The sequence below is a fragment of the Pieris rapae genome, chromosome 19 (genome assembly GCF_905147795.1).
Source record: "Pieris rapae chromosome 19, ilPieRapa1.1, whole genome shotgun sequence".
In the NCBI taxonomy this organism is placed as follows: domain Eukaryota; kingdom Metazoa; phylum Arthropoda; class Insecta; order Lepidoptera; family Pieridae; genus Pieris; species Pieris rapae.
The window spans coordinates 7,557,802-7,583,503 of NC_059527.1; the positions used below are offsets into that span (position 1 = coordinate 7,557,802).

Genomic DNA, 25,702 nt, shown 5'->3' on the forward strand with positions numbered 1-25,702 from the left:
TCTAAAGAAGTTTATCTATCTCATTTACTCCCAAGTTAAATAATATGAATTTATTTTTCTGTCTCTTTTTACTACCGCTTTTTCCATTGCATCCGGTTTGAAATTACGATTCTTAAAAAGTTTCTCTATCTATCTCATTTTCTCCTACGTTAAATCTTATGAATATATCTTTTTGTCTCTTTATACTGTCGGTTTTTCCGTTGCATCCGATTTGAAATTACGACTCTTAAGAAGTTTCTCTATCTATCTCATTTACTACCACGTTAAATCTTATGAATATATGTTTCTTTCTCTTTTTACTGTCGCTTTTTCCATTACATCCGGTTTGAAATTACGACTCTATAGAAGTTTCTCTATCTATCTCATTTACTCCCACGTTAAATCTTATGAATATATGTTTCCGTCTCTTTTTTCTGTCGCTTTTTCCGTTGCATCCGGTTTGAAATCACAACGATTCTAAAGAAGTTTCACTTCAAAAATTGTGGGCAATTTTATTAAACGATCTTGATTGGCTTGTGTGGGCGATTTGAAATAGGCTGAATACGTACGGAACTAACATAACTAACATTATCCATTACATTTCATGAAGGTTATCTTTTTATGTAATAGCGGGCAGGAGGCTCACCACATGTTAAGTAATACCGCCGCCTATTATGTATTATAGTATAACACTCACATTGACGGAAGGCTCGCAAGTGCGTTGCTGGCGTTTCAAGAATTGGTACGCTCTTGTTTGATTTGGAATTAATTTCCCTGTCTGATCACTGGTGGATAAAATATTTTTTAATTATTTGTTTTCTGGTGTAGATATGACATGTATCTGCTGACTACCAGCACGTTAGGAATAAAAACAATTTTACAAAATGAGTGGACATATTTTCCTTTCTTAAGAACCCGATATATAACAACATTCTGCATACAAATAACTATAAATACTATTTAAAATTCACGTTCATTAATACTAAAGAAAAGAAAAAAAACTACAGAATCAAGATCATTAAATATAATTTTCCCAGTATTCTCCAAACAAATTCTTATTTCCCAATATGCCTTAAGATTTCGCTAGAAATATAACAAGTTTCGAGAAAATTAAAAATCAAAGAGAATATTAACATAATCTAAATAAACCTTTATAATATAATTTTACTCAAAACAGATAACATAATACAAGAAAATATAACTAACCTTAAAATTTAATTATTAAAAGGAGCCCCTTTAGGCAAGGTTATGTTTTTTTAAGACAACCTTGCTTCATGCAATCCTTTCATTGGTTGTTACTGTTGTTCAATATAAATTCGAAATGTTGGTACGTTCATGAGAGTCGAAGTGCCCTCGTCCACTGCCAGCTCAGGTCATGCCATACGTCGATCATTTAATTTGAATTATTATTTTTTCAATTTAAAAAACACAAGTTTACAAGATTTAAACTATAAATAATTTCCTACATACATATATATGATTTTTAAAAGTATTTTATCCATTTTCCTGACTTGTACGATAATTTTTCGGCCCTGGTACAATAGTTGCCTGGCTTCAGGTTGTGAACACTGGTCACTATCGCTTGCGCGCTGGTGGCGAATAGACACACGCAGTAGTTGAAGCTGAATTTATTTATTTATTCAATTACAGACATGGCTAAACTCACATTAAAATAGACTAGAATATATACAATACAAAATTAATTAAAATAACATAAAACACAGTATATTCTAACCCCTAACAACCTGAAAATATACCCTCAAATCAGAGTAACTACCGCCATACGCTCACCAAATAGGTCTCTCTCTGGTGAAGAGTCGAGAAACCCATTAAGCATCGAGAGTAATCGAGGAATGGGAGCTTGTTGACGCTGGACAGTGCGAGCCGAACGCACAGCAAAGAGGTTATGTTTCCGGCAGCGGTAATAATTGTCCGGAACGTACAGTCTGATGATTTCCCCCATCAAGTATGCGCTTTCGTTTCGTTTTTATTAACGTTTAGACCAAACCTTACCACAGCCAAATCCCTACGAAGCTCTAACGAATTGTACCCCAATACCCCCATCAGGAACTTAGTAGGGTAGAGGTAAGGAAAAAAATTGTACCTTCGTTTGTACAGGATTCTAAGGAACTTCTTTTGCACCCTTTCAACCATATCCCCATAGTACCTTTCATAAGGGGACCATATGACGCAGCTGGTTTCAAGAATTGGCCTTACCAAAGATAAATATAGTACCCTAGTGGCAGTGTCCGTTAGACCAACTGAATTTCTCAGGACAAACCCCAACCTTCTAAATGCAGCATCCGTAATCATCCGAATATGCTCCGCAAATAAAAGGTCAGGAAAAAACAAAACACCCAAATCACGGACTCTGTTTACGCGCCTAATAACTTCAGATCCTATGCTATAGTCGCAGAGTATTTTATTCAGAGAAGCACTAAAGGTTATCACTTCACATTTGTCATAGTTGAGATGGAGGTTATTTAATTCACTCCAATGCAGCAGTTCATCCAAATCGCTTTGCATACATAGGCAGTCATTGTCAGTCTTAATCTTTTTAAAAATCTTAACGTCGTCAGCAAATAATAGAACTTTGGAATATTTAATACAGCTCGGAAGATTGTTAATCATTATCAAAAATAGCAGGTTTGAACCCTGGCTGATACCAGAACTTGTTGGATAAGGCTGTGAGATATATTGTCCATATATTTTAACGTATTGGTTACGATTTGATTGGTAACTAGAAAAAAACTTAAGCAGAACAGGTCCACACCCAATTGCGGCCAACTTTTGGAGAAGATTGTCATTGTCTACTCGATCGAATGCTTTGCGATCGAGGTTTGAAGTTTGCGGCGAACGCCAAGCGTGAGGACGAGGCATTACATTTTAGCTAGTGTGGATATGAAAATTAAAATAAAGAAAATATAATTTGTCAACCTTTATTCTGTGGACAAACCAAAATCTGTGTTATCTGTGGGACAAACAAGAAGTCTCGACTCTCGCTTGACTATAAATTTAAGCAAAGTACGAACTACGGAGCAATTGTTTATAGTGGAAAATCCTTAAATAATTTAAAGTAATTCTTTTAAAATGACTTCAATTAAAGACGCTGCATCTCTGTATCAAAATTTAAAAACGGAATGGGCCAAAAAACCACGCAAGTTGGACAAATGCGGTGAACTTCTTAACAAAATTAAGGTGATGATGACTTAGCGATTCTTCAATTCCGTAACAAAACTTATGTGAATTCAATTGAACTTAATGTTAAAGCATGGTTGCTCTTATCGTCATAAAAATATTATTTTACAAACAAGAAGGAAAAACCCTTCGTTGAGAAGTGTGGTCTACTCGTTACTAAAATACAATATCGCTTAAAAGCTACTTACAAATTTTAAAATAAAGCTTAATTTCAGATTGCCCTGACCAATCTAACTTTCTTACCCAGTAACAACACACAGGCTAACCAGAAAGAGTTAATACTTGCTAGAGATGTTCTTGAAATTGGAGCACAATGGGCAGTGGCTGTTAAAGATGTTAAAGCTTTTGAGAGATACATGTCTCAGTTAAAGTGCTATTATTTTGATTACAAGTAAGCTTTCTCATATTTTTTAGTATAATGTTTTTATATCTCATACTTTAAAGAATAAAAGACATGTGTTCTATTAATTTTTTCAGAGATCACTTACCGGAGTCAGCTTTTATGTACCAACTCTTAGGTTTAAATCTGCTATTTCTGCTTGCTCAAAATAGAGTTGCTGAGTTTCATACAGAATTGGAAAGACTGCCTGTTGATGTGATCAGAGCTGACCCTTATGTTAAACATCCTCTAGCCTTGGAGCAATACCTCATGGAAGGAAGTTACAATAAAATATTTTTGGCAAAGGTTTGTTGAATCATTAGTTAATTCATTTTAAAAGCTACAATTATATTTTACATACTTTTATTTTCTTTAGGACAATGTACCAGCAGAGAGTTATACCTTTTTCATGGACACTCTCTTAGATACAGTGCGTGGGGAAATAGCAGCTTGTATTGAAAAGGCTTATCTGAAGATACCTTGTGTTGAGGCTGCTCGAAGGTTGAACTTGAACACACAACAGGCTGTACTTGAATATGGCAAGAGGGTGAGTACATTTAGATATCATATACTGTATTTTTGAAAATATTACAATCTTCAAAGACATCTTTAAACAATTGAAATAATACACAAATTGTAAAATAGCCATTTTTAATGTTATATTTTAGCGAAACTGGGTCCTTGGGTCAGACAACTGTTACCAGTTCAATGCAGCTGAAGAAAGTTGTGCAGCAGCTGCTGGTGTATTTCCTTCGTCAGATCTTGCAGAACAAACCATTGAATATGCTAGACACCTCGAGATGATTGTATAAATAAATAATTTTGAAAATCTTGAAATTCTTTAAGTATTTAATATTTAAAAACTGAAATTTTAAAATTTACCAGTAAGTTTAATGAATCTTGACTATGTATTGAGACTGTCATTAAAGAAATTAAATGTATGAATACAATTACTAAGTTATTTATGGATAAAAAATAATAATAATACAAATGCTTTTTTCCAACCCTATTTTTATCTTTTTTATGCTGACAAGGATAATTTAGAGATTTTGGTTAAACTTTCCAATAAAGATTATTTAAGCTTGTGTAATGTATAGAAATTTGTAAACAAATCGTACATTTTCCATTTGTTTTTTACAAAACGCTTTCTTTTGGTGAGTACTATCTACAAAAAAAATTTGATCATTCAAATCGACGGGTCATATTGGAAAGTTTATCCGAGATTTTTTATTTGATTTTATAATTTGTTGAATGTAAGGTATTATGAAGACAGTTGCCTTAATGATACTAATGATTTTTGTATAAATTATGATTTTAATTGTCTATTTGTGATACTTTAATTTCTACAAATGCCATACATAAGCCTTCAGTTTAGGTGGGTAAACAAAAGTTTATTAATTTGCAAGACATTCAATATTATCTAACTTAAGTAATTTCATAAAGTATTCTAGAGCTATTTTTAAATCCCAGTCTTTTTCTTCCAAGCACCTGTAAAAAAATTATGGTTTATAACACTATATTAATTACTAAACAGTAAAATATAAAAAACAGCCTAAACACATGTAATCTTGAGTTCGCGAAATAAGTTTAATTTTAATAGTAAATTCAAACAAGATGTTTCTTTTTGTTAAAAGGTTTCATTATATAAAAATAATTGGTATTGGAAGTTTAACAAAACAGACAGTTCTTCCAATTATGTATACATATATATACTTACAACAAGTATAATATGGTCTATTCGAATTTTATTTACCTTGAACTTTGACGCGAATTCAAACCAGTTAATTTAGAGAAAACGTTTATTAGATTACTCTTGCTCTCGTCATCCAAGGGACTCTCAAACTTCCAACTTGGTGTTTCATTTTGAACCTAAAATTAAAAAAAAAACATTTGAGTGAATTTACTGTTCGTCATAACTCAAAATATTGTTATCGACTTGTCTGTGCCGCCCGATGTTAAGTCGGAACTGTCAATGTCACGTCAAATTCTAATAAAATTTGGCATCAAACAATTAATGTCAAATAATCAAACTACGACTTGTGTCTAGACTCGTAAACGGCGTGGGTCCATTTTACATTTCAATAATAACTTCTCACAGAAAACATAACTTGTTAAAATGAAAAAGCATCAAACTAGACAAAAGACGGTTAACGATCCAGTAATCGTTTCACGTGTAAAGAATTACTTAGCGGAAAATGTCGATAAAACATTTGTGGATGTTAGTCAAATGGCGCGGTCACTCAAAGAGCGATATCGTGAATATAACAATAGGAGCGACAACGCTTTCTGTCAGATGGTCGAAAGTGCTTATAAAGTAGTGCTACAGAGTTACGGTCTAGACGGAGCATCCACATCGGAAGGATCAGAGGAAGAGTCTGATTTGGAGCTGTTGGACGATAACAACAGCGCCTTAAACGACCGTTTACTAACAATGTACAATATGCAAGACAAAAAGCGATCAGCATCTTCCCGACGCCAGACAGATAAATCTGGTGAACCTATCGATATAATAAGCAGCGACGAAGAGGGAAGTGCGGCACCAAAGCTTCCAAAAATCAATGATCAAATAACAATAACCCCACATATACCGGTTCGTAAAACAAATAATACCTCAGAGGCACTTCAAAAACCTATAGTTTCTAACACAGCAGACAAAAAACGTAAACCTGACACAAAAAGTGTAGCTACAAAAAAGAAATTTGAGATTGGCATACCAAAGAATGTGAAAGTTGGTTTTGAAGATGTTGGGGGATTGTCAGAGACAATTACACAGATCTGCGATTTGGTTTTACATATGAAGCATCCTGAAGTGTATACAAAGTTAGGTATAAAGAGTCCCCGAGGGGCGTTATTGCACGGACCACCTGGGACAGGTAAAACTTTATTAGCCCATGCTATAGCTGGTAAATTACAATTACCTTTTATAGCAGTAAGTGGAACTGAATTAGTGGGTGGCATGTCAGGAGAATCTGAAGAAAGGATAAGAGAGCTTTTTGATCGGGCTTTATCAGAATCACCCTGCATATTATTTATTGATGAAATTGATTCTGTTTGTGGAAATAGAATAAATGCCCAGAAAGATATGGAAAAGAGAATGGTGGCCCAATTATTGGCATGTTTAGATGGCTTAGCTGAGGAAAATTCTTGTGTTTTAGTGCTGGCAGCAACAAATAATCCTGATACTTTAGATCCAGCTTTAAGAAGGGCAGGTCGTCTTGAACAAGAAATACCATTAGGTATTCCTACACTTAAAGCACGAAAAGAAATCCTAACAATTTTATGTAAGAACTTATCACTAAGTGACGAAGTAGATATGAATGTTTTAGCTCAAGTTACACCAGGTTTTGTGGGAGCTGATTTACAAGCATTAGTAAATAAAGCAAGTACTTATGCAGTAAAAAGGATTTTCAAAGATATTCAAAAATTAGAAAAAGAACAAACTAAAAAGGCTATAGCAAGTATCACAAGCAGTGAAATTTCAAAAGATACTATACCAAATGGGGACAAAGTAGAAGAACCTACATCAAATGTAATAGCAGATGAGGCTGGAGATACAGAAAACAACACATCTGATGTTCAACCACCTCTGCAAAGTAACGAGGTCATTCCACAGGAGCCTAAAATTGAAGGTGCCATTGTGCCCATAGAAGAAAGCAATAATATTGATGAAGCTATCATTGAAATTGATCCTGTTGCTGAAGTCTTAGATTTATTAGAAAATACTACTCCATATTCATCTGACAAACTACAAGGCCTTGCACTAAGCCAAGAAGACTTCCTTATGGCACTTAAAACAACAAAACCTTGTGCCGTCAGAGAAGGTATTGTTACAGTACCTGATGTCACATGGGATGATGTGGGATCTTTAAGCCAGGTCAGAAAAGATTTACAGTTGGCCGTATTAGCTCCTGTGAAGTACCCTGAACAAATGAAAAAGCTAGGCTTGGCTGCACCAAGTGGTGTCCTACTCTGTGGTCCACCAGGGTGTGGTAAAACCTTATTAGCAAAGGCAGTTGCAAATGAAGCTGGGGTCAATTTCATTTCTGTCAAAGGACCAGAGCTGCTGAACATGTATGTAGGTGAGAGTGAAAGAGCTGTACGGACATGTTTCAGACGAGCTAGAAACTCTGCTCCATGTGTGATATTTTTTGATGAATTTGATGCTTTGTGTCCAAGACGTAGCTCGCACGATAACAATGGCTCAACAAGAGTTGTTAATCAATTGCTAACTGAAATGGATGGTATAGAGAGCCGAGAAGGTGTCTTTGTACTTGCTGCATCAAATCGGCCAGATATTATTGACCCAGCTGTGTTACGACCAGGACGTCTAGATCGTATTATGTATGTTGGCATGCCAGCAAGGAATGACAGGCATGACATTCTCGAGAAACTTACTAAATGTGGGACTAAGCCAAAATTAGGGCCCGATGTAGATTTGCAAGTCATTGCTGAGTTAACTGAAGGCTATACTGGTGCAGATTTGTCTGGTTTAGTACGAGCAGCTGCAACCAACTCATTGACAACGCATATAACAAATGGCACCCTGGAGGGCGATATATTTGTTACTTTTGATGACTTTAGAGCTGCATTGAGCAAATGTAAGCCTTCAGTTTCACAAAAGGAGCGGGAACATTATGAAAAACTACGATTAAAATATGCAGAGGGTATAGAAGAGAAAGAGATGGAAATGGAGACTGAACCAACAAACGAGGAATGTATGGACACTGTGTAGCATATTGATTTAGTCTCATACATGCATCTTATTCTATTTTTTTTTATCAAATTATTCATGTCATGATCAGTTTTAATAATTTGATGTTTTGCCTTAAGACTTAGCCTTATAATATATATATATAAGAATTTACTTTTCCCCCAAAAATATTTTACAGTGATTGTGTGTACATAATGTAGTTGAGTTGCAATTAATAAAGTATTTTTACTATGTAAACTTTATTTTAGAGATCTTAAGCACACTCAAACATATTATAGTGAAAATTCTAAAGCAATTACACAACTCTAAACATTTTCAATATCTCACACAAGAAAATACACATTTATAAATTCCTTATAGTAAATATAGTTTCATTAATTCTTTGTTGTTATAATTAAATGCAATTTATATAAAAAAAACACTCACTATTTTAAGAATACTGATATGTTATTTTTTGAGTCAATGGAATTTAAGTATATTTTCTTCGTAACGAAAAGAAAATTAAATGCGTTTTATCCGAAAACTTGCTAATAAAGTTTAGTTTTCAATTAAAAATTAGTTTCATCAAAATTCATTCATTTGTTGAGGCTTTTTGAACATAAAAGTAATATGAGCTTTTTTATTGAAAAAACCATAGACTTCTTTTAGAACCTCCCAATTTGATTATTAGAAATTTTGATATAAAGAAATAATAGTAATAAGTATATGCCGTATCTGTTAAAGGGATTTATAATCCTTTTCACTATTTTTGTATTTCTTCATATAAGCTTTATTTTAAGTACCTAGCGTTCCGATAATTTACTATGGACCAGTTTTAGCCTGGCTTAAGTGTAGTGCGTACGAACCCCGTCTACGTAAGAAGGTTCCTTAACCTGGCATATCGTAAGACACAAAAGTCGTAGTCAAGTACTACAGATAAGAAACATAAATCTTCTGATGTACAAAAATCTAGTTCTATAACGCTTTTTAACTAATTGGCTAATGCTTTTGTCTTCAAAAACGTATTATATACATATTCTGCATAAATCGATTTTTTTTATTAATCGATTATTTGTTTAGCATGAAAATTTTTTTTAAATCTTAAAATCTCGTACAAAGATTTCACTTTAAGAACATCGATTTATCGAATAATCACATCCCTAATTATTACACGTAAGGATACTTCAATAAATAATTGTTACTTGAGCGATTCTTTTTGAGATAATAATACTCACAATGGCAACTGTGAAGGCGTTTGCGGCACACTCCTTTGTAGCTTCATCCCAATACAGCATCTCATTATAGATTTTGTACTCAACGCCGTCCTCGCATACAAGTAAGACAGTTCTTGTGAACGCTAAGACCTTCTCTTCATCAGCCAACGACTCGGATCTTGTACTAACAATACCATTAATTCGGAGGAGAGTTTGTGATTCCTAGAGAAATTAATTGACTTAAAATCTTGATAAGCAACATCCCAAGATTCAGAAACGAGACTCTCGAATTAAAAAATCTAATACATTGAAGTACGGGAGTCAGACTTTGTGTATTTTCTGAATTTGATTTGCCCCAGGGCTGTACAAATATTTTGAGACTTATGTAAACGCGATAGAAGTTATACTTCTTTGGCGTATGGAAAAAATAACTTAAATGCAGTAGTGATTAACGATAACTATTAAAATTAATCAAAAATATTTTATTTAAATAAATAAATAATTAGTATATACTATCACCGTCATATATGAAATTGTTTTAAAAACACCAAAATAATATTTATTTACTCACACCGTTTAATTGTACTGTTACGAAACACGTGTTCTAAATATGTATAAAGATACTAGAATATACTATGTTTATTTATATATGCTAAGTATGTTTCTTTTTTTCAGTTCAAATTCAAATTGCAGTTGTTTTGGCCTGTGTGCACACTTAACACTCAAACTCAAAACTTTTGCAACTTCTAACATTTAAAAAAAGGGCGTGCGTACACATGTCAAAAGTGAAACTTCTTTGTAAATTAAATACATATTACCAAGGTAAAAGCCCCAATAGATGATCACTCCATGTATTTGTATATCTATATTCACACTGTTTATACACTGTATACGTGCTATTCAAAATATAAATAAACAAAATGACTGCGTTTACTGCACAAGACGTTATGGGACAGATTTGCCATCTGTGTCATCAATTCGTAAACAAAAGTTAAATTCAAAAATCATTTATTCATGTAGGTAACACTTTTGAACGTCAAAAAAAAAGAAATATACATTAAATGCTTCTAATTTTACATTTACTGCCAGTTCTCAAATCAAGGGCATAGAACGGAAGAGAAGAACTGGCATTAAACTCTTCGCCATATTTTTTTTATCGCCAAGTTTTTGATGTGAAACATCTATAGCCGCACGTAAAACCGATTTCTGGCGTGGCGACGCATGCCGTGGCGACGCGTCGCCACACTATATGATATACAGTCTAAATGCAGTAGTAAATTTCACATTAAAAATATTTAATGAATATAATGTATATTCAACAAATAGTCATCGTTATCTGGCAAAAAAATCGTAATATTTTATTTTATCATTATAACATATTTATTTCCTATCACAGTCTGTTCTTTTCTGCATATTACTTTTAAAAAAATAATATCGATGTTTCACATCTGCCAGGCGTCCCGTGACGGCTCACATTTTTTTTCTCTTTTACACAACGTTTGTAACGTTAGCAAATTTAGAAACATTATTTTTGTAGTTAAGATAAAGTTTATAGTCAAGAAAATTTTGATTTTATTATTCAAAATACAATGCAAATGCCCACTTACCGTATGCATCATAACGTCGATGTTAAACGAATGTATATCGTGTCGTAAGTGTGGCCAGTTGTATATCAATTTACCGATTTTTTCCGAACTTTGGACGAAATCGTAATTTCCTTCCACTAAGCAACGGCTGCGGTGGAATAGCTGACGTGTGAGGCTGTATTCGTGATTGTAACCTTTGGGTAAATAATCTTAGTTTAAGGACTAATGTTGTTTACATTGACTTGGTCCTTTATAAAAACGTACTTAGATAGGCATATTATTTGTATATTTTTTCAAAATGTATGTCGTAATTTGGTGTAATAACTTAAGTTCTCCATTTCATATCGACAATATCATTAGTAGGCACGAAGCTACCAAAGCTACAGGCATTGGAAAACTTATTTAAGATATTTAGGAATTTTAACATTATGATTGCTAGAAATGGCTAAACACTGATGAGGTAAAAATATAAATGCATTGAGATTTCTAAAAAATTATATCAACATTTATGTAATGTAAAGAATTAAGAATAAAATATTTTTTTTATATAATAGGAGGGCAAACGAGCCTGCGGGAAGCCAAAAAAGGGCAGTCATCGTAGTCCATAGAGACCAATTTGCGTCTAGAGTGGGTGCGTTGCCGGCCTTTGAGGGAGGATTACAAAGTCCTAAACGGCCGGCAACGCACTCGCGAGCCCTCTAGCATTGAGAGTGTCCATGGGCGGTGGTATCACTTAGATGTCTATCTTCAGATTTGCTGTCAAAATGAAACCCAATAAATTAATACAAAATTATAATTTTAGGCACTCTAATTACTAAAATTGAGCGTACTGATTAAATTTATATTACATTATATTTTTTAATATAAAAAATATAATTCCTTCACTAATTAATCAAAAGGAACTTCGTTCCATCCGGGTGACATCCCTTGACACCACTCAAGTTATTTATCTAATACGGGTTTAACTTACGTAATTTCTTGTTGGTGGTAACAGTCAAGACTGCATCTTTATGATACATTTCCTGTATAGAACCTCGTTTCTCCGGCTCAAGGTCCAAAAGCCTAAAGAAGTAGCTCACAAACTTCTCAACTAATGGTTTAGCGTCACTCAAGCAATAGCATTGTTTCAATTCCGGCATTCGATGTCCTCTTTGAATGGGAACGCCGTCCTGAAAATTTCATTATTAAACTTTTGTTGTCTATAGATAACTCAAAATAATCCAGCCAGTGAAATAGATGAAAATCTAGTTTTAGGCTCATATCTCACAGTCTAGATTGCATTATTAAGATACAAATTTGAATGTCAAAGCTATTCAACATCAAGTATGGATCAATCCTGCCCGTTTGCTCCCTGTTCTATAAAAAAAAGATACTACGGGCCTAATGAGACGAAACCATTTGAATTACTGAATTAGTGTTTGTGTACGTACACAAGAACAGAGTATTTCATTTAATAGGGACTGTAGATCTATATTTTTGATTTTAAAAGACTTAAAAGGCTGGCTTTTTAAATACTTGCTAACCTGTTTTATAGTCTACTTATGTGATGTGAGGATTTTTTTTCTATAATAATAATATTAAAAGCCTTTAATGCTGTGTAATATTAAGTACATAAAAGTATGAAATAAAAAAACATAACACAAAAAATAAACACTAATAATTATCGGCAAGCCGGTTGATATAATTATACAGCTTGTCCTCAGACATAGGGTTAAAATCTCTAAAATATATTTTAATATTATTAAATTAATATCAATCTTTAGTTTGGTAAAAACTAAAATAATCAAAGTTTGAAATTCCATGAAATGAAAAAGCGACATAAAAAGAGACAGACACATAAATTCATAAGATTTAATGTGGGAGAAAATGAGATAGGTATTCATGAAATTAACTAAGTGTTTCTGAAGTTTTCACTTCAAAAAGCTTCTATAATTAATGATATGTAAATAAAATTGATAAATTTCATTTAAAACTACTAAAAAAATTAAACTTTACTTTTTTAATCTTAGTAATTTAAGTCTGTCTCTTTTTATGTCGCTTTTTTTTTGAAATCCTAACGATTCTAAAGAGTTCACTTTAAAACTTACCAATGTTATAACTATTGCCATAAAAACTTACCAATTCTCTTAAACACGGGAACAATGTCTTAAAAACTTTTATATAATAATCGCCGTCCACATAATTCAAACATAACGGATTCCCTTCTAACGATAACGATTGCAACATTAAACCTCGCAATGGCAACACTGATTGAACATTATCCAGTAAGTTATATGAGAGGTCTAAGTGTAGTAATTTAGGCAATTTAGACACGAGATCAAAATCTTGTATGGATCTAAAAAAATAATGAAGTTCAAGAGGGTAGACACTTTAAACTGCATTTTAAAAGGTAGATAATAATTTTCCTAATTTTAACTTTGGAATGAAAAATTGATAGTTATCCGAAACTTGCTTTATAAAACCAATGGCGCTGTCACCTATTATATTTGGGTCTCAGATTTCTATATCTCTACCGTGATTAGTGTGTGTAAGTTGCAAGTAGGTGATCTTGATCGTGAGCCTTTGTTTCAGGCACATAGCTCGACAAACGCCATTATTTTTTGGATTTGAGGAATGCCGGTTTTCTCACGATGTTTTCCTTTATCGTTCGAGGGAATGCTAAATGCACACAAAGACATCGTCTATTGGCGCAACCGGGGTTCGAACCTTCGACCTCAGTTATGAGAGTCGCACACTAACTCTATTACTGCTGCTTTAAAAACTGCAGAAAACTATTAAACTAATCTAAAACTTAACGGATTTCTAATACCCGTAAAAAGCTTTATCTCAACACGACTAGAACATATTTGTGGGCAAACATAAAATTGCAAAAGCACAAATTTTCGAACAATACCCATAATAATAGTATTTAAATCATATAGATTCCCTTCCTTCCCATGAGTGTATTGGGGGATTTTTTTTATACAAATCAAAAACATCAAGTTAAACATAAAAACACATTGGATGTATCCACCAAAATCACAAACAAAAATATGACACAGAGCAAAGCTAAACAAAACAAAACAGGACAACACAAAATTTATAAATCCGGACAACGACAAATATACATGTAGCTATAATATAGAAGATAAATGTTTGGTTTAAATTATTTTTAATGAAGCAATAGAGAAGTGCGAAAAAAGGTCGATGTTTTTGACAGAACCCACAGCAGATCACTTCATATGACGAGGCTGACGGAACCCAATCTTGGTTCTGGGGGTCGGGTTAGAACACACATAAGTACTTACGTAAGACGATTGTGCGATAAGTCCAGGTGCTCCAGATGCTCCCAATCACAACTTTGTATAAGTTCTATTATTTCGGCTTGGTTCGTTGGACGATTTAATGGGAAATATATGAAGTTGCTTATATCTAATAGGAAGTAAAAAAACACTTATTACAAGTTGGTATAATAAAGTCACTCTCATAGGCTGGCAACCCACTAACTGCCTATCCCCGGGCTAACACTATATTAAATCAGGTTGAACCGATTTGGCTGAAAATTGCTGATAGCTTAGAACCAGGAGACAGGCATAGACAAAACGCAACAGACAGCAAAAAGTAATATTATCTATGGTTTCTTTCTGGTCAAATATTTATGGCTGATCTGCCTTACAAACAATTTGTAGGTAAATTAAGAATCAATATCTTTTCTGTTGACGTTCATAAGTGTACTTGGTGTTATTTTGTGCTTCTGTCTGTGTTTTGTTAGTATTTTTTATAGAACACGGGGCAAACGGGCAGGAGGCTCACCTGATGATATGTGATACCGCCGCCCATGGACACTCAATTAGTGTTGCCCAAAGCAAGACCAAGACGAGACTTAGACCAGTCTTGGTATTGGTCTTGCGTCAATATACCTGGTCTTGTTCTTGGTATTGGTATTGCGCTCTCAGTCTTGGTCTTGGTCTTGATCTTGCAGCAAGAGTCTCGCAAGTCTCGCAAGACTTGTAAATACCTATTAGCCTATTGCTATTTATTCGTCACTCATGCCAAATTGTAAACATTCACTCCGAAAGCAATAAGAATTTAGAGTATCTAGCTAGTAAATGGGCGAGAATAATAAATAAGATAGACTCGAAGCGAAACTCAATTGGAAATGACTGAAATTGAAATAAAAACTCATATTTATAAGCACACAAGCCGAAGACCGACAAAGAAAAATGCGGCATTCTTTGATAGATAGAATAAATCTTTGAAAGATTAAAAAACAGAAGTATCAGAATCAAAATCATATAGGTTTTGTGCCTACGCAAAAATAAAGTGTAGATAATTATGCAAATAATATTGTTTATTATGTTCCCTTTTTATTGGAACTATATGTTGCCTGCTGTATTTATGGCGGTTACTAGCTACTAGAGTAGATATGATAGAAGTTGATAAACCGACACTGCAAATCTCGATTTTTGGAAATGTGTGATTTTAAAACCAAATGCGTAAAGCAATATGACGTCGCTCATATTTGGAGGTTTCCACGTTTCAAGTTAATGTTTAAATCACCCACTTCCAAATTTGCAGTGCAATGTCCTTCAAAAAGGTATAATAGGTATTAATAATAATATAAACTAGGTATATTATTATAAATTTTTTATAATATCCTTACGACTACAATCTTCCTTGCGAGGAAAACATAATCTACGTCCGTTTTGAGCACCCAAAAACCTATTATATTCTTTGGAACCATAGGCAGTGGCGGCGACCTTTCACATGAAAGCGACGCGACAACACAAAGTCTAGGACTAAATTTTTACCTATTTTGGTAGGATTGTCAATGTTGGCATTAGCACAGAAAAATAAAATTAAGTAAACACAACGTTTATCACTTTTTTAATAACTAGGTATCCACGATAGAATATTTTTTCTACTAATTCCCTAAGTACTCAGTCTTAATATATTTTTCATAATTTTTTGTTTTTCAATAATTTATTGTGTGTAATTGAATAGTAAACTCTAAATCTTACTTGAAAGCTTTTTTAAAATAAACTTAAGTTAATAAAACGAAAGCACTGACATGGCATATACAATTTTCAATGTTGCTGCTCACACTTTAGTACCTAGGTATATCACTCACTGTCTATCATTTACCGATATTAACAATGATTATTTCGAAATCAAAATATTCGCAATTCAATAGATGCAATACCTACTTAGTTATTAATTATCATGTCGCCCGACAGCCAGTGTGAGAATGTATTTGTACAAGAAACTTAGAGCATTCAATTTATACCTACCTACTGCTAGACATCTTCACGGTCATTTAATTTTATCCTCCTGTACCAACCCTATCAAAATAGGTAACAATTTTGTGTGCCTCTGTCCGTACTCTTTGTCGGCGAATGCGGCGCTCAAACAGTGTCAAATGCTGTGATACACTTGTTGCAAACCGCGGCGTCTTTGTCGGTAAATTATCAAATATGTATATCACCGACCGACCAATAGTTTATTCGCAGAACGTCACATTTTCCCAATCAACATTGAACCTTAAATCTCTTTGGATATAGTTGAAAATCTGTTAAAGAAATTTGATAACGCCCAAATCTCAGTTTGTCTTAACTGCAAGACGCAAGAGTATTGCAGGCTTAAGTATTGTCTTGCTCAAGTCTTGCAGGCTTCGGTCTTGGTATTGGTCTTGCTACGATAAGGCGGTCTTGGTATTGGTATTGGTCTTGCAAAAATGCAAGAACAAGACCAAGACTGCAAGACCAAGACCGATTTTGGGCAACACTACACTCAATGCCAGAGGGTTCGCGAGTGCGTTGTCGGCCTTTAAAGAATTGGTAATTTTTTAATAAATGTTATGTGTATATGTATATATATTTTTTGAGTTTCTTATCATTATTAACAATTTGGATTTAGACATAATATTTTTAAAAGACCGGCAACGCACACACGAGCCCTCTGGCATTGAGTATGTCCATGAGCGGCGGTATCTCTTAACATCAGGTAAGCCTCCTGCCCGTTTGCCCCCTGTTCTATAAAAATATAACGGGTCAAATCTGTTTGTGTGCATGCAGACCACATGCAAGAAACATTACAATTAAAAAACTCACCACTCTTCAACGTGAACTCGCTCAAATCAACCTTTTTGCCGTCATAACCGAAAATCAGCCTGTTCCTAATCACCAAACGGGGGATGTATTCTAACACTTTCGTATTCAAACACGTCACCGATATTGTTATCATCAATTCGACATCGTCTTTACGAATTGAAAAACCTTGCCAATGCAGTGCCAGTAGCGCCGAACGACATCTGTTTACTAGGAATTTGCAATTTCTTGAGTTGAACTGAAATGGACAATGTTTGGAGTGGCGAAAAAAAAATGACGTGACAAGTATGGGCCACAGATTTCTATATGATTCGAGATAATTTTGACGTGACAACGTCTTATAATTCGATGGAGCCGGCTGCACGCACGAAACATGACGTATGCGGCGTTACCTCTGGATATAAAAAAAGGAATCTATATCCATTCAAGAAGTTTTAACTTTTAAGCTATTGCGTAGATTTTATCGCGGGCTCTGAGCGTGGCTACCGAATCAAGAAATTCCGTAACGAAAATAACCTAACACGCGATGACGTAATATGTCTATGTGTAATAGACTATTATAATAGAATAGGTATTGCCAATATGCGTTAGAGCGGGACAGAACGGATACTGCGTCTCACATCGGTCTGGCGTGATTGGTGTCGTAGCGCAGGTGCCAGGTGCATTAGAGTGAAAAATGACGAGATCAGTGATCGTGTTAGTCTGAGTCTGGTAGAGTGGTAGATTGAATTAATATTAATAAAAAAAGTACATACATATATAGAATAATAAATATTTATAAATGCATAAGTTGATAAAAAATGCTATGCAATAGCTTTACCGCGGCAGTCCCCCAGTGCCACACGTTTATTTTTATTCATTTATTACGTAATCCTGGCTAACAAAGAATATATATAATAAACAATAAAAATATAGCCAAAGATGGAATACAAGGATGTGAGGAACATGAAACAAAGCTTGCTTATGAGTCTAGTAGGCAGGAAATAGGATTATCTCTCGTATTTGAAATAATAACGTCAAAACGATATAATGACAGATTAAAAAACAAATGAATATTATCGTCTTCATCGATATTATATAGCCTGTGGCTCACCATAGATACTGTAGTAACTAGTCACTTTGTGGCATTATATATATAAGTCAATTGTCATATCACAAAATATGTAAGAAATTGTTTTATCAGCATAAGTGGCACTTTTTAACTTGTCATTATCATTAAGTCATTTGTCTCACAGTATAAACAGAATTACAAGATTACTTTAACTAAAACTGTTAAATTAGACTAGATTAGATTTTTGTTTAAAAAGAAGGTTTAAGGTTTGATTTTTATATATTAAAAACCAAATAATACACTTAATTTTTGTGAAGTATCAAACATAAACATACCTCAATAAAGCAGGGAATAAAACTTTTTTCTTTGAGATCTTCTAAGATCGCGTCCAAGACATTTTCTTTTGTCCATGACGGCGGGAATCCCACCACCTGAAATGCAATACAGACAAATTTACATTTTCCGTCTTGATTTCTAAGCAGTCAATACATTCAGAATTCCTGAAACGGAAAAAAAAATCCACATTGCTTTTTTTAAGGTTTTTGAAGTTATACTTCTTTTGGGGCGATGGAGAAAAATGATGAGAGTGAATTTTTACGATGCGCGCGCACACCTGAATTCGACATCGTAAAGTTAGGTCTAGGTGGCAAGGAAATCGATAACTATGTTCAAGTTGTGTATTCTAGTATTTTTATATTTAGAACACGTGTTTCGTAACAATTTAACAGTGTGAATAAATAAATATTGTTTTGGTGTTTTTAATTCAATTTCATATACGACGGTGATAGTTAGATAGATTAATTTTGTACAATAATAAACACAATTAATGTTTATATAATAAATTATAGAACTTACAGATACGATCATAAACAAGTTATCATTTTTGTATTCTTCCTCCACCTGTTCCCGCTCCAGAATCATCACAGTCTGAAAATGTTTGTTATTTATTTATTAAAACTTTGTTACATAAGAACAAGTATCATACATTATTAGTGATGCAACCGGCGGCTTCATCGCTAACGCACTTCCAGGCAACACTACAAAAGAAAAAAGACTAAAAAAGAAATACTAAAGGTAAAGTGCTTCAGCAAGTAACCAAAAAAAAATTACAAGAATCTCTAAAAAATTTATATAATAACCAAATTTAATCTTAAATAAAATAAACTAAAAAGTAAAATCCAATCTTACTTGCAAATACATTATTATTATTAAAACGCGTGAGACGCAGAAGTTGAGGATTTAAAAGCTGTAGAATATTAGACGCACACAAACGTACACATGGTCTATAATTCGTATAATACACGTACTGTTAATACGTTATAACAGTCTTTGAGTGGAAGAGAGATAGATTGGGCGTAAGCGTACAATGAGCGTAACGGGACAATGAGTCATGCTTTTTCGTGCGTGCAGTGTTCATCGATTTACGTTGTCATGTGACAAAGATTATGAAAAATTGTTAAATCAAGGTTAAACATAACGATTTTTTATCGATTTCTTTCTGCCTGGAAAGCAATAACGTGTTGCACAATGTTTTTTTGTATTTGTAAATTCATTACCTTCGATGATCGAGCAGTGACACTCCGCTTAAGTTTTATAGTATTCTTCCAAGGCCATAAATATCTGAACTTCATTACAGTTGGGTCCGTACTGGTCATTATCTCATCTCGTTCATACACGGGAACTTGCTTTGTTACTACTTCTCTGAAATATATATAAATATTTATTTAAAATATATTTTAAAAAATCCTGCTTATGTTTATGTAAATGTATGATGGGAATTGATTCTATAGAAATATTTAAAAACGTTGAGTGACGATATTTATTTTTAAGTGAGTATTTAGATTTTAGACAATTATTACTAACGAAACACACAAAGAAATTCATAAATGATCTGTGAACTGGATCTACAAGTAGATGGTAAATTAGATGAAGAATCAAAGGTACTAAAAATCTGTCAAAAACTCGCAAAAAAATCAAAGTAAAGAGACCAAAATAGAACAACTATATGCCACTGATGTAGGAGAAACTTTTGAAGAATGGACGCACCATTTTTAAAATCTGACACCACGCGCAGTTTTTAAAATCTGACACTTTAGCCAAGCATTATATTTCTGTCAGAACCCCAAAAGGTTTGTTGCAGTTAATCAAAAAGTTTGAATATGTGATGCATGTTCCAGAATGTGGAGATAATATTAAGATTTTTGCGCTTCACACTCCGCCTGCAAAAACATGCAGCGCTCTCGCTAATGTACATAGAAAGTGATGTTTTACAAACTATTAAATTAAAATTAAGGGACGCAGTATATTTTAAATATCTATCACTAAGCCGTGATCGAGAATATTATATAATCAATAAATCATAAAATAAAAACGCCACACCAAGTTTTTATAGAAAAATGGGTTTACCTGATAGGTTGTTCTTTATCAAGGCACAAATTAATGGTCAACTTGGGTTTAGTTTGTTTAGTCTGTGGCCCCAATCTTTCAAAGGCACTTTGGCGCTTTTTCTGGTTTTTGAAGACATCTGAAGAGTCTGAATCTCTAGAACCTAAATAATCATGATCACCTCATCAAAATTAAATACATATTAACTACTAGCATTACCGGTTTTGTTTGAACTTTGACTTTGTTAATTTATAAGCTCTTATCATAGTGACATTGACGGCTGACAGTAACGTCATTTTATTTTTTTATTTTTTTTTTACTTAGGGAAATGCATTGCGCATACCCTTCCGCGGCGCGACTGCTTGGTGCAGAAGGATTATGTGGGACTCGCCATTGTGCATACCCACTAAAACCCCAAGGTGCCACCAACAATCGCCTTATGGGGGATGCGGTAACAGCAGAGCCTTATCCGCTTCCCGACATGCGATGCGGCTGTTGCGTCCGCCTATTCACGCCCATTGTTGATTTGTGAGGATGCTTGACACAGCAAGCATCTTTCACAGACCGGGCCATACGCATTTACAAATAGCTAGGGTCCAGCACATGCAGGGATGGGTCATCATCCCTTCTTTTAAACGCATGGACCCCTGCTCCCCGCTTAGGCAGTAACATCATTGGTCCAACATATATTATTTACTTCTTTGAAGTTTCACAATTGGCATTTAAAAAGTTCAGCAGTAATTGACAATAGAAAGTAGTCTCTTTTAATAATAAACCATTCTACAATTAAATAATTTCTTCTCTATAGAGAACTGAACTGACAGAAGTCAAAGATATTAAAATGCCATACTTTAGTTCACTAATAAAAGCCAATGCTAATAATGCAAAATGCAAAGTAATTTAGTTAACTATTCTTTTAAAATGTTACTAATTAATTTATCTTACCATAATCTGATTTACTGTCATTATCATCATAAATTCCTGTTGGAGAATACTGTTCCCTTGATGCTTTTGTAAAATTGTCTGTTTCTATCATCGGTACTGGTGGATACCTTTCTGCTGGCTGAGGTATCATTTGGGGTACTGGACCAAGTATTGATTGACCATACATCGGTTGAAAATGCATTTGCTGCTGACCAAAGATTTGTGCTTGTCCAAGCATTTGTTGTTGTTGTCCATACATTTGTTGCCCCATTGAATAACCATATATTTGATTAGGTTGCATTTGGTTTGGTTGACCATATGTATTAATTTGCTCAGACACTGTTTGATTTGGTTCATCCATTGGCCCTATAAAATTATAGTTTAAAATGAAATTAATCCACCTGTAATTAAAGTTAACAATACTTAGCTAAGTTCACACATATCGGTTGAGTATCGCACACAACAAAGCTGTCTAAGGGTTGATTCCAGGCGAAAAGTTGTTTCAGACTAGCAAAAAAATCACCTTTTCAATGAAGGTAATGGGTCCACACAAAGTATTTTAAAAGATAAATGTTTAATAAGTAACAAGCAATGCTTCAAAATTACCTTGTTGAGGGGTTATAGCTCCTTGAAAATCTTTATTCAACAAAAATGTAACAGGTACACCTGTAACATTAGTACTTCTTTTACTTATAAAAATAAATTTAAGTTTTCTAGATATCATCATATTCAAAAATTAATTGACTTCTAAACTACTGCACAGAATTATTTTTCTTTTTTACTTTATACATGACCAGTTTTGTACAAAAATATCTGTTTGATAGATGAACAGTGAAATAGACAACAGTGGCAGAGATCTTCATTAAATTCATAACATTTTTTAACTGCACTATGCAAAGCATCTCCTATATTAATTGAGATTTTAGTAGAGAATTTTGGATTTAATTGTTATTTATTGTACAGAGAATAAATTATCTGTTAAAATTTATATGACAGTAAAATCCACCAAAACAAGCAATGATTGAAAATATCATCTTTTGGCCCTTAATAGTTCTAGGGAAGAAATATTTCTGTTTATCATGGAACATTTATGGTTGGTCTATATTATGTATGAAACTCGTATGTCAAAAAGTTTTTTGACAGTATAGTATAGTTGTATAATGTGTGCGATGTCTTAATGCTAATAGATAGAAATGTATCTACTACAGTAGTCTTCATTTTTAAATTACCTTTAGGGCGATTAGAATATGGAAATACATCTGGTGGTTTTTCTGTAAAATAAATATTTTAAAAGTAGTAGTAGTATGCCTTTTATAAATTATTGCACATAAATTACATTCATCTATTTATTATTTAATGCTGTTAAATAATTTTATGCATTTCATGTTTTAAATATATTAAATGGAATACTTGCATAATTCTTTTTACTTTGATCATAATTTTTATTATGAGTATTATATATAAAAATTAAATCAACAATACCAGAACTAATTAATTGAATCAACAATTTTTTATATGTACACTGAGTACTTACTTTTGCCGGCTGGTTTGCTTGGTCCTGGTTTATGTGCTGTCAAAACATGAATATTTCTTTGACTTTCAGATACTTTTTCTCTAATTTTTGTATCAACTCTTTGCAGCAATCTGAAAAATATTGTCAATAATTTTAATTATTTTACAAGATTTCTTTACTATAACTATATAATAATTAGTAGTCAATTGTTATTTTAGAAGCTTTAAGTGAACTAAATTTAATTAATCTAAATAGACACAACAATCATTTACTTATATGTATTAAGGTATATGGATTCAGGATAAAGATTTTCACAAAAATAACTTCAGTTTCGTTATTTTATATTTCTGGGTCAGTATAAACATACTTTTGAACAGTGAAGGACTTTGAGAATAATATCCTTGGTATCAACAAAACTTCTTAACCTTTTACCAGGTCCTTGGCTGTGATAATTTTGTCCATACAAATATTGTGATTTTATTATAATTTTTTGGACGTTATTTAGATTTCCTAGGCTCTATATTTTAATAAATAAAGTTCTAGGTTACGAAATATTTTTACCGTATATTAAACTTATTATGTACTTCCTGTGGAGTATTATTTTGGTTCGACATCTAAACAATTATATTCCTAACTGTATTTGGCACCGTTGTATTTTAATATTTAACCTCTTCAAAACCTTTGTATTTGTAAACAAAATTGGAGAGCTCCGTATTCCGTACTTTGTAAATTGTACATGAACATTGAACAATCTACAGTAAGACAACTGACAAATGACAATTTCAGATTTACTATGATTAAAGGCGACATTTAAGTTCTATCTCGTCAATGTGCTGCAGAAACACAAAAAAACATATTTTTATTACTTATTATAGATGTCGTATTTGTCGAATAACGTATGATCCGTATATTAACTTTCTATTACAAATATAAATTTGTTCCATAAAATTATTATGTTATGATGTACATGTTATAAGATAGAGATATTATATAATTCAGCCAACAGCGGGAAATATTTTTTTTGATGGGAGGGAGTAGAGTCGCGAGCAATATCTAATACTATACTTAACTAACACATTTTATTTAAGCAAGAAGCACAATATGGATATAAATTGAATATTACTTTTAATCATCACTCGTAAACCTGTATTGTTGATGTTAGCGCCATGAACTTATAATATATACATTTTAATGAAGTATATTATACAGTTAATTATTTTAATTAGGTAGAAATATAGTCTGAAGTAACTGACGGTCGCTAAAAGCTAAAAGTCAACCTTTATGACCGAGAAATTATTACATAAAAAGTTTGAACACACAGACATTCCTAGACATGTCTGCACATGCTTCTAGGACAATGGATGGCGAGGCACCTGCGAGTTACCATGCAAATGTCACACCGGCTGTGCAGTTGACTCCAGGCAGTAAACAAGGTAATAAGTTTTAAGTCTTGTTATAGAACACGGATCACTTTGTCTCTATGAAAAATATATTAAGTAGAAACTTTTTTGGGCATAGGAAGTTATTTTATGTAAAATATACATTTATATAAAAAAAAATATTATTATTATTATTATTTATCCTTATTATTATTTTTATTTATGTATATATAATACACTGATAAGGCACAGTATTTACATTTTTTTCAAAGACATTAAAACTACTAAACTGTAGCACTGTTTTTATTCCAAGTTTAAAATTTCAGTATTAATTTCAGACCACGATAGCACTATCATAGAACAATTAGAAATCAAAATAATTTTACGGTTTCAACTTAATTTACACCTGTTTATTGATTAAATTTATACATTTGGTTTTTTGAATTAAATAAACGATACATATTCCTAATTACGCATGTAAGACTTACAATAAAAATAAGCTTAGGGCTATGGCTTGATTCGATTTTTATGACTAAGTGTAAATTGGGTTTAAAGTAAGAAAATCATTTACGATGGACCTTACTAAGTACTAAAGCAATAGACCAACGTTGCTCAAAGTTGCAACAACAATATAAATGTAATTTGAACTCTGAAGTTTAAGTAGAACAGGGAGTCATAAGGCGACTCAAGTCTCAAGCTATCTTTACACAAGCATGCACTTGGTACACTATGTACAACGTACAAAATGCAATATTACTTGTTAAGCCCACTTGACCCGAGTGCCTTATACAATATACAGGATGCTTCGTATAAATTGCTTTGATATTCTTTTGTTTAATTTTATTGAAACTTTGTACATATAGAAGTTGGTTGAAATTAGCATTTTTTTTATGCGTTACTATTTTAAATATTTATGTGTAAATTGAATGGAATGAAAATTAACGTGAGCGCTTTTAATATAATTTGAAGTTAACATAATGACACATTTTTTTACGATTTATTTAAATTTTACAATATGTATCCAAGGACGGATCCAGGAGAATGGGTTACATAGTCGTGATTAAGTCAAGAACTTATACATTTGCTATCATACAATGTTATTAAATTAATTAAATATTGAAGGTATGTAGTTACATAAAATCTGTATGGTGACGAAATATTGAAATAAAATGTTCAATTAGTGGTCCACCTAAGTCCTGGAATCAGCTTAGGGGGCCGTCATGACCCCCATGACCCCCTCTGGATCCGCCGTTGTATGTATCGATATATGGGCAAATAAATCTTTAGTTAGATTCCCGGCAATAAAGTAATATATGTA

General features: G+C 33.1%; 3 protein-coding genes across 3 annotated transcripts; 2 read left to right on the forward strand and 1 right to left on the reverse strand.

Annotated features, from left to right (window-relative positions):
- Nucleotides 1–2,955: 2,955 nt before the first annotated feature.
- LOC110996925 (26S proteasome non-ATPase regulatory subunit 8) lies at nucleotides 2,956–4,388 on the forward strand. Its single transcript, XM_022264828.2, has 5 exons — nucleotides 2,956–3,177; nucleotides 3,393–3,568; nucleotides 3,655–3,862; nucleotides 3,933–4,103; nucleotides 4,225–4,388. Exons 1-5 carry the CDS (start codon nucleotides 3,070–3,072, stop codon nucleotides 4,366–4,368), a joined length of 807 nt encoding a protein of 268 aa, XP_022120520.1. The 5' UTR covers nucleotides 2,956–3,069; the 3' UTR covers nucleotides 4,369–4,388.
- Nucleotides 4,389–4,392: 4 nt separating this feature from the next.
- On the reverse strand, nucleotides 4,393–23,752 carry LOC110996924 (nuclear RNA export factor 1). The gene is made up of 17 exons (XM_045632457.1): nucleotides 23,567–23,752; nucleotides 23,027–23,136; nucleotides 22,722–22,763; nucleotides 22,099–22,158; nucleotides 21,514–21,858; nucleotides 20,590–20,731; nucleotides 19,740–19,884; nucleotides 19,039–19,110; nucleotides 18,519–18,614; nucleotides 17,136–17,370; nucleotides 14,334–14,457; nucleotides 13,165–13,381; nucleotides 12,017–12,215; nucleotides 11,068–11,240; nucleotides 9,482–9,682; nucleotides 5,310–5,425; nucleotides 4,393–5,044 (listed from the first exon to the last, which is right to left on the reverse strand). The coding sequence occupies exons 1-17, from the start codon at nucleotides 23,617–23,619 to the stop codon at nucleotides 4,951–4,953; spliced, it is 2,424 nt and encodes an 807-aa protein (XP_045488413.1). The 5' UTR covers nucleotides 23,620–23,752; the 3' UTR covers nucleotides 4,393–4,950.
- On the forward strand, nucleotides 5,569–8,504 carry LOC110996923 (nuclear valosin-containing protein-like). The gene has a single exon (XM_022264825.2). It carries the CDS (start codon nucleotides 5,673–5,675, stop codon nucleotides 8,286–8,288), a length of 2,616 nt encoding a protein of 871 aa, XP_022120517.1. The 5' UTR covers nucleotides 5,569–5,672; the 3' UTR covers nucleotides 8,289–8,504.
- Nucleotides 23,753–25,702: the final 1,950 nt, after the last annotated feature.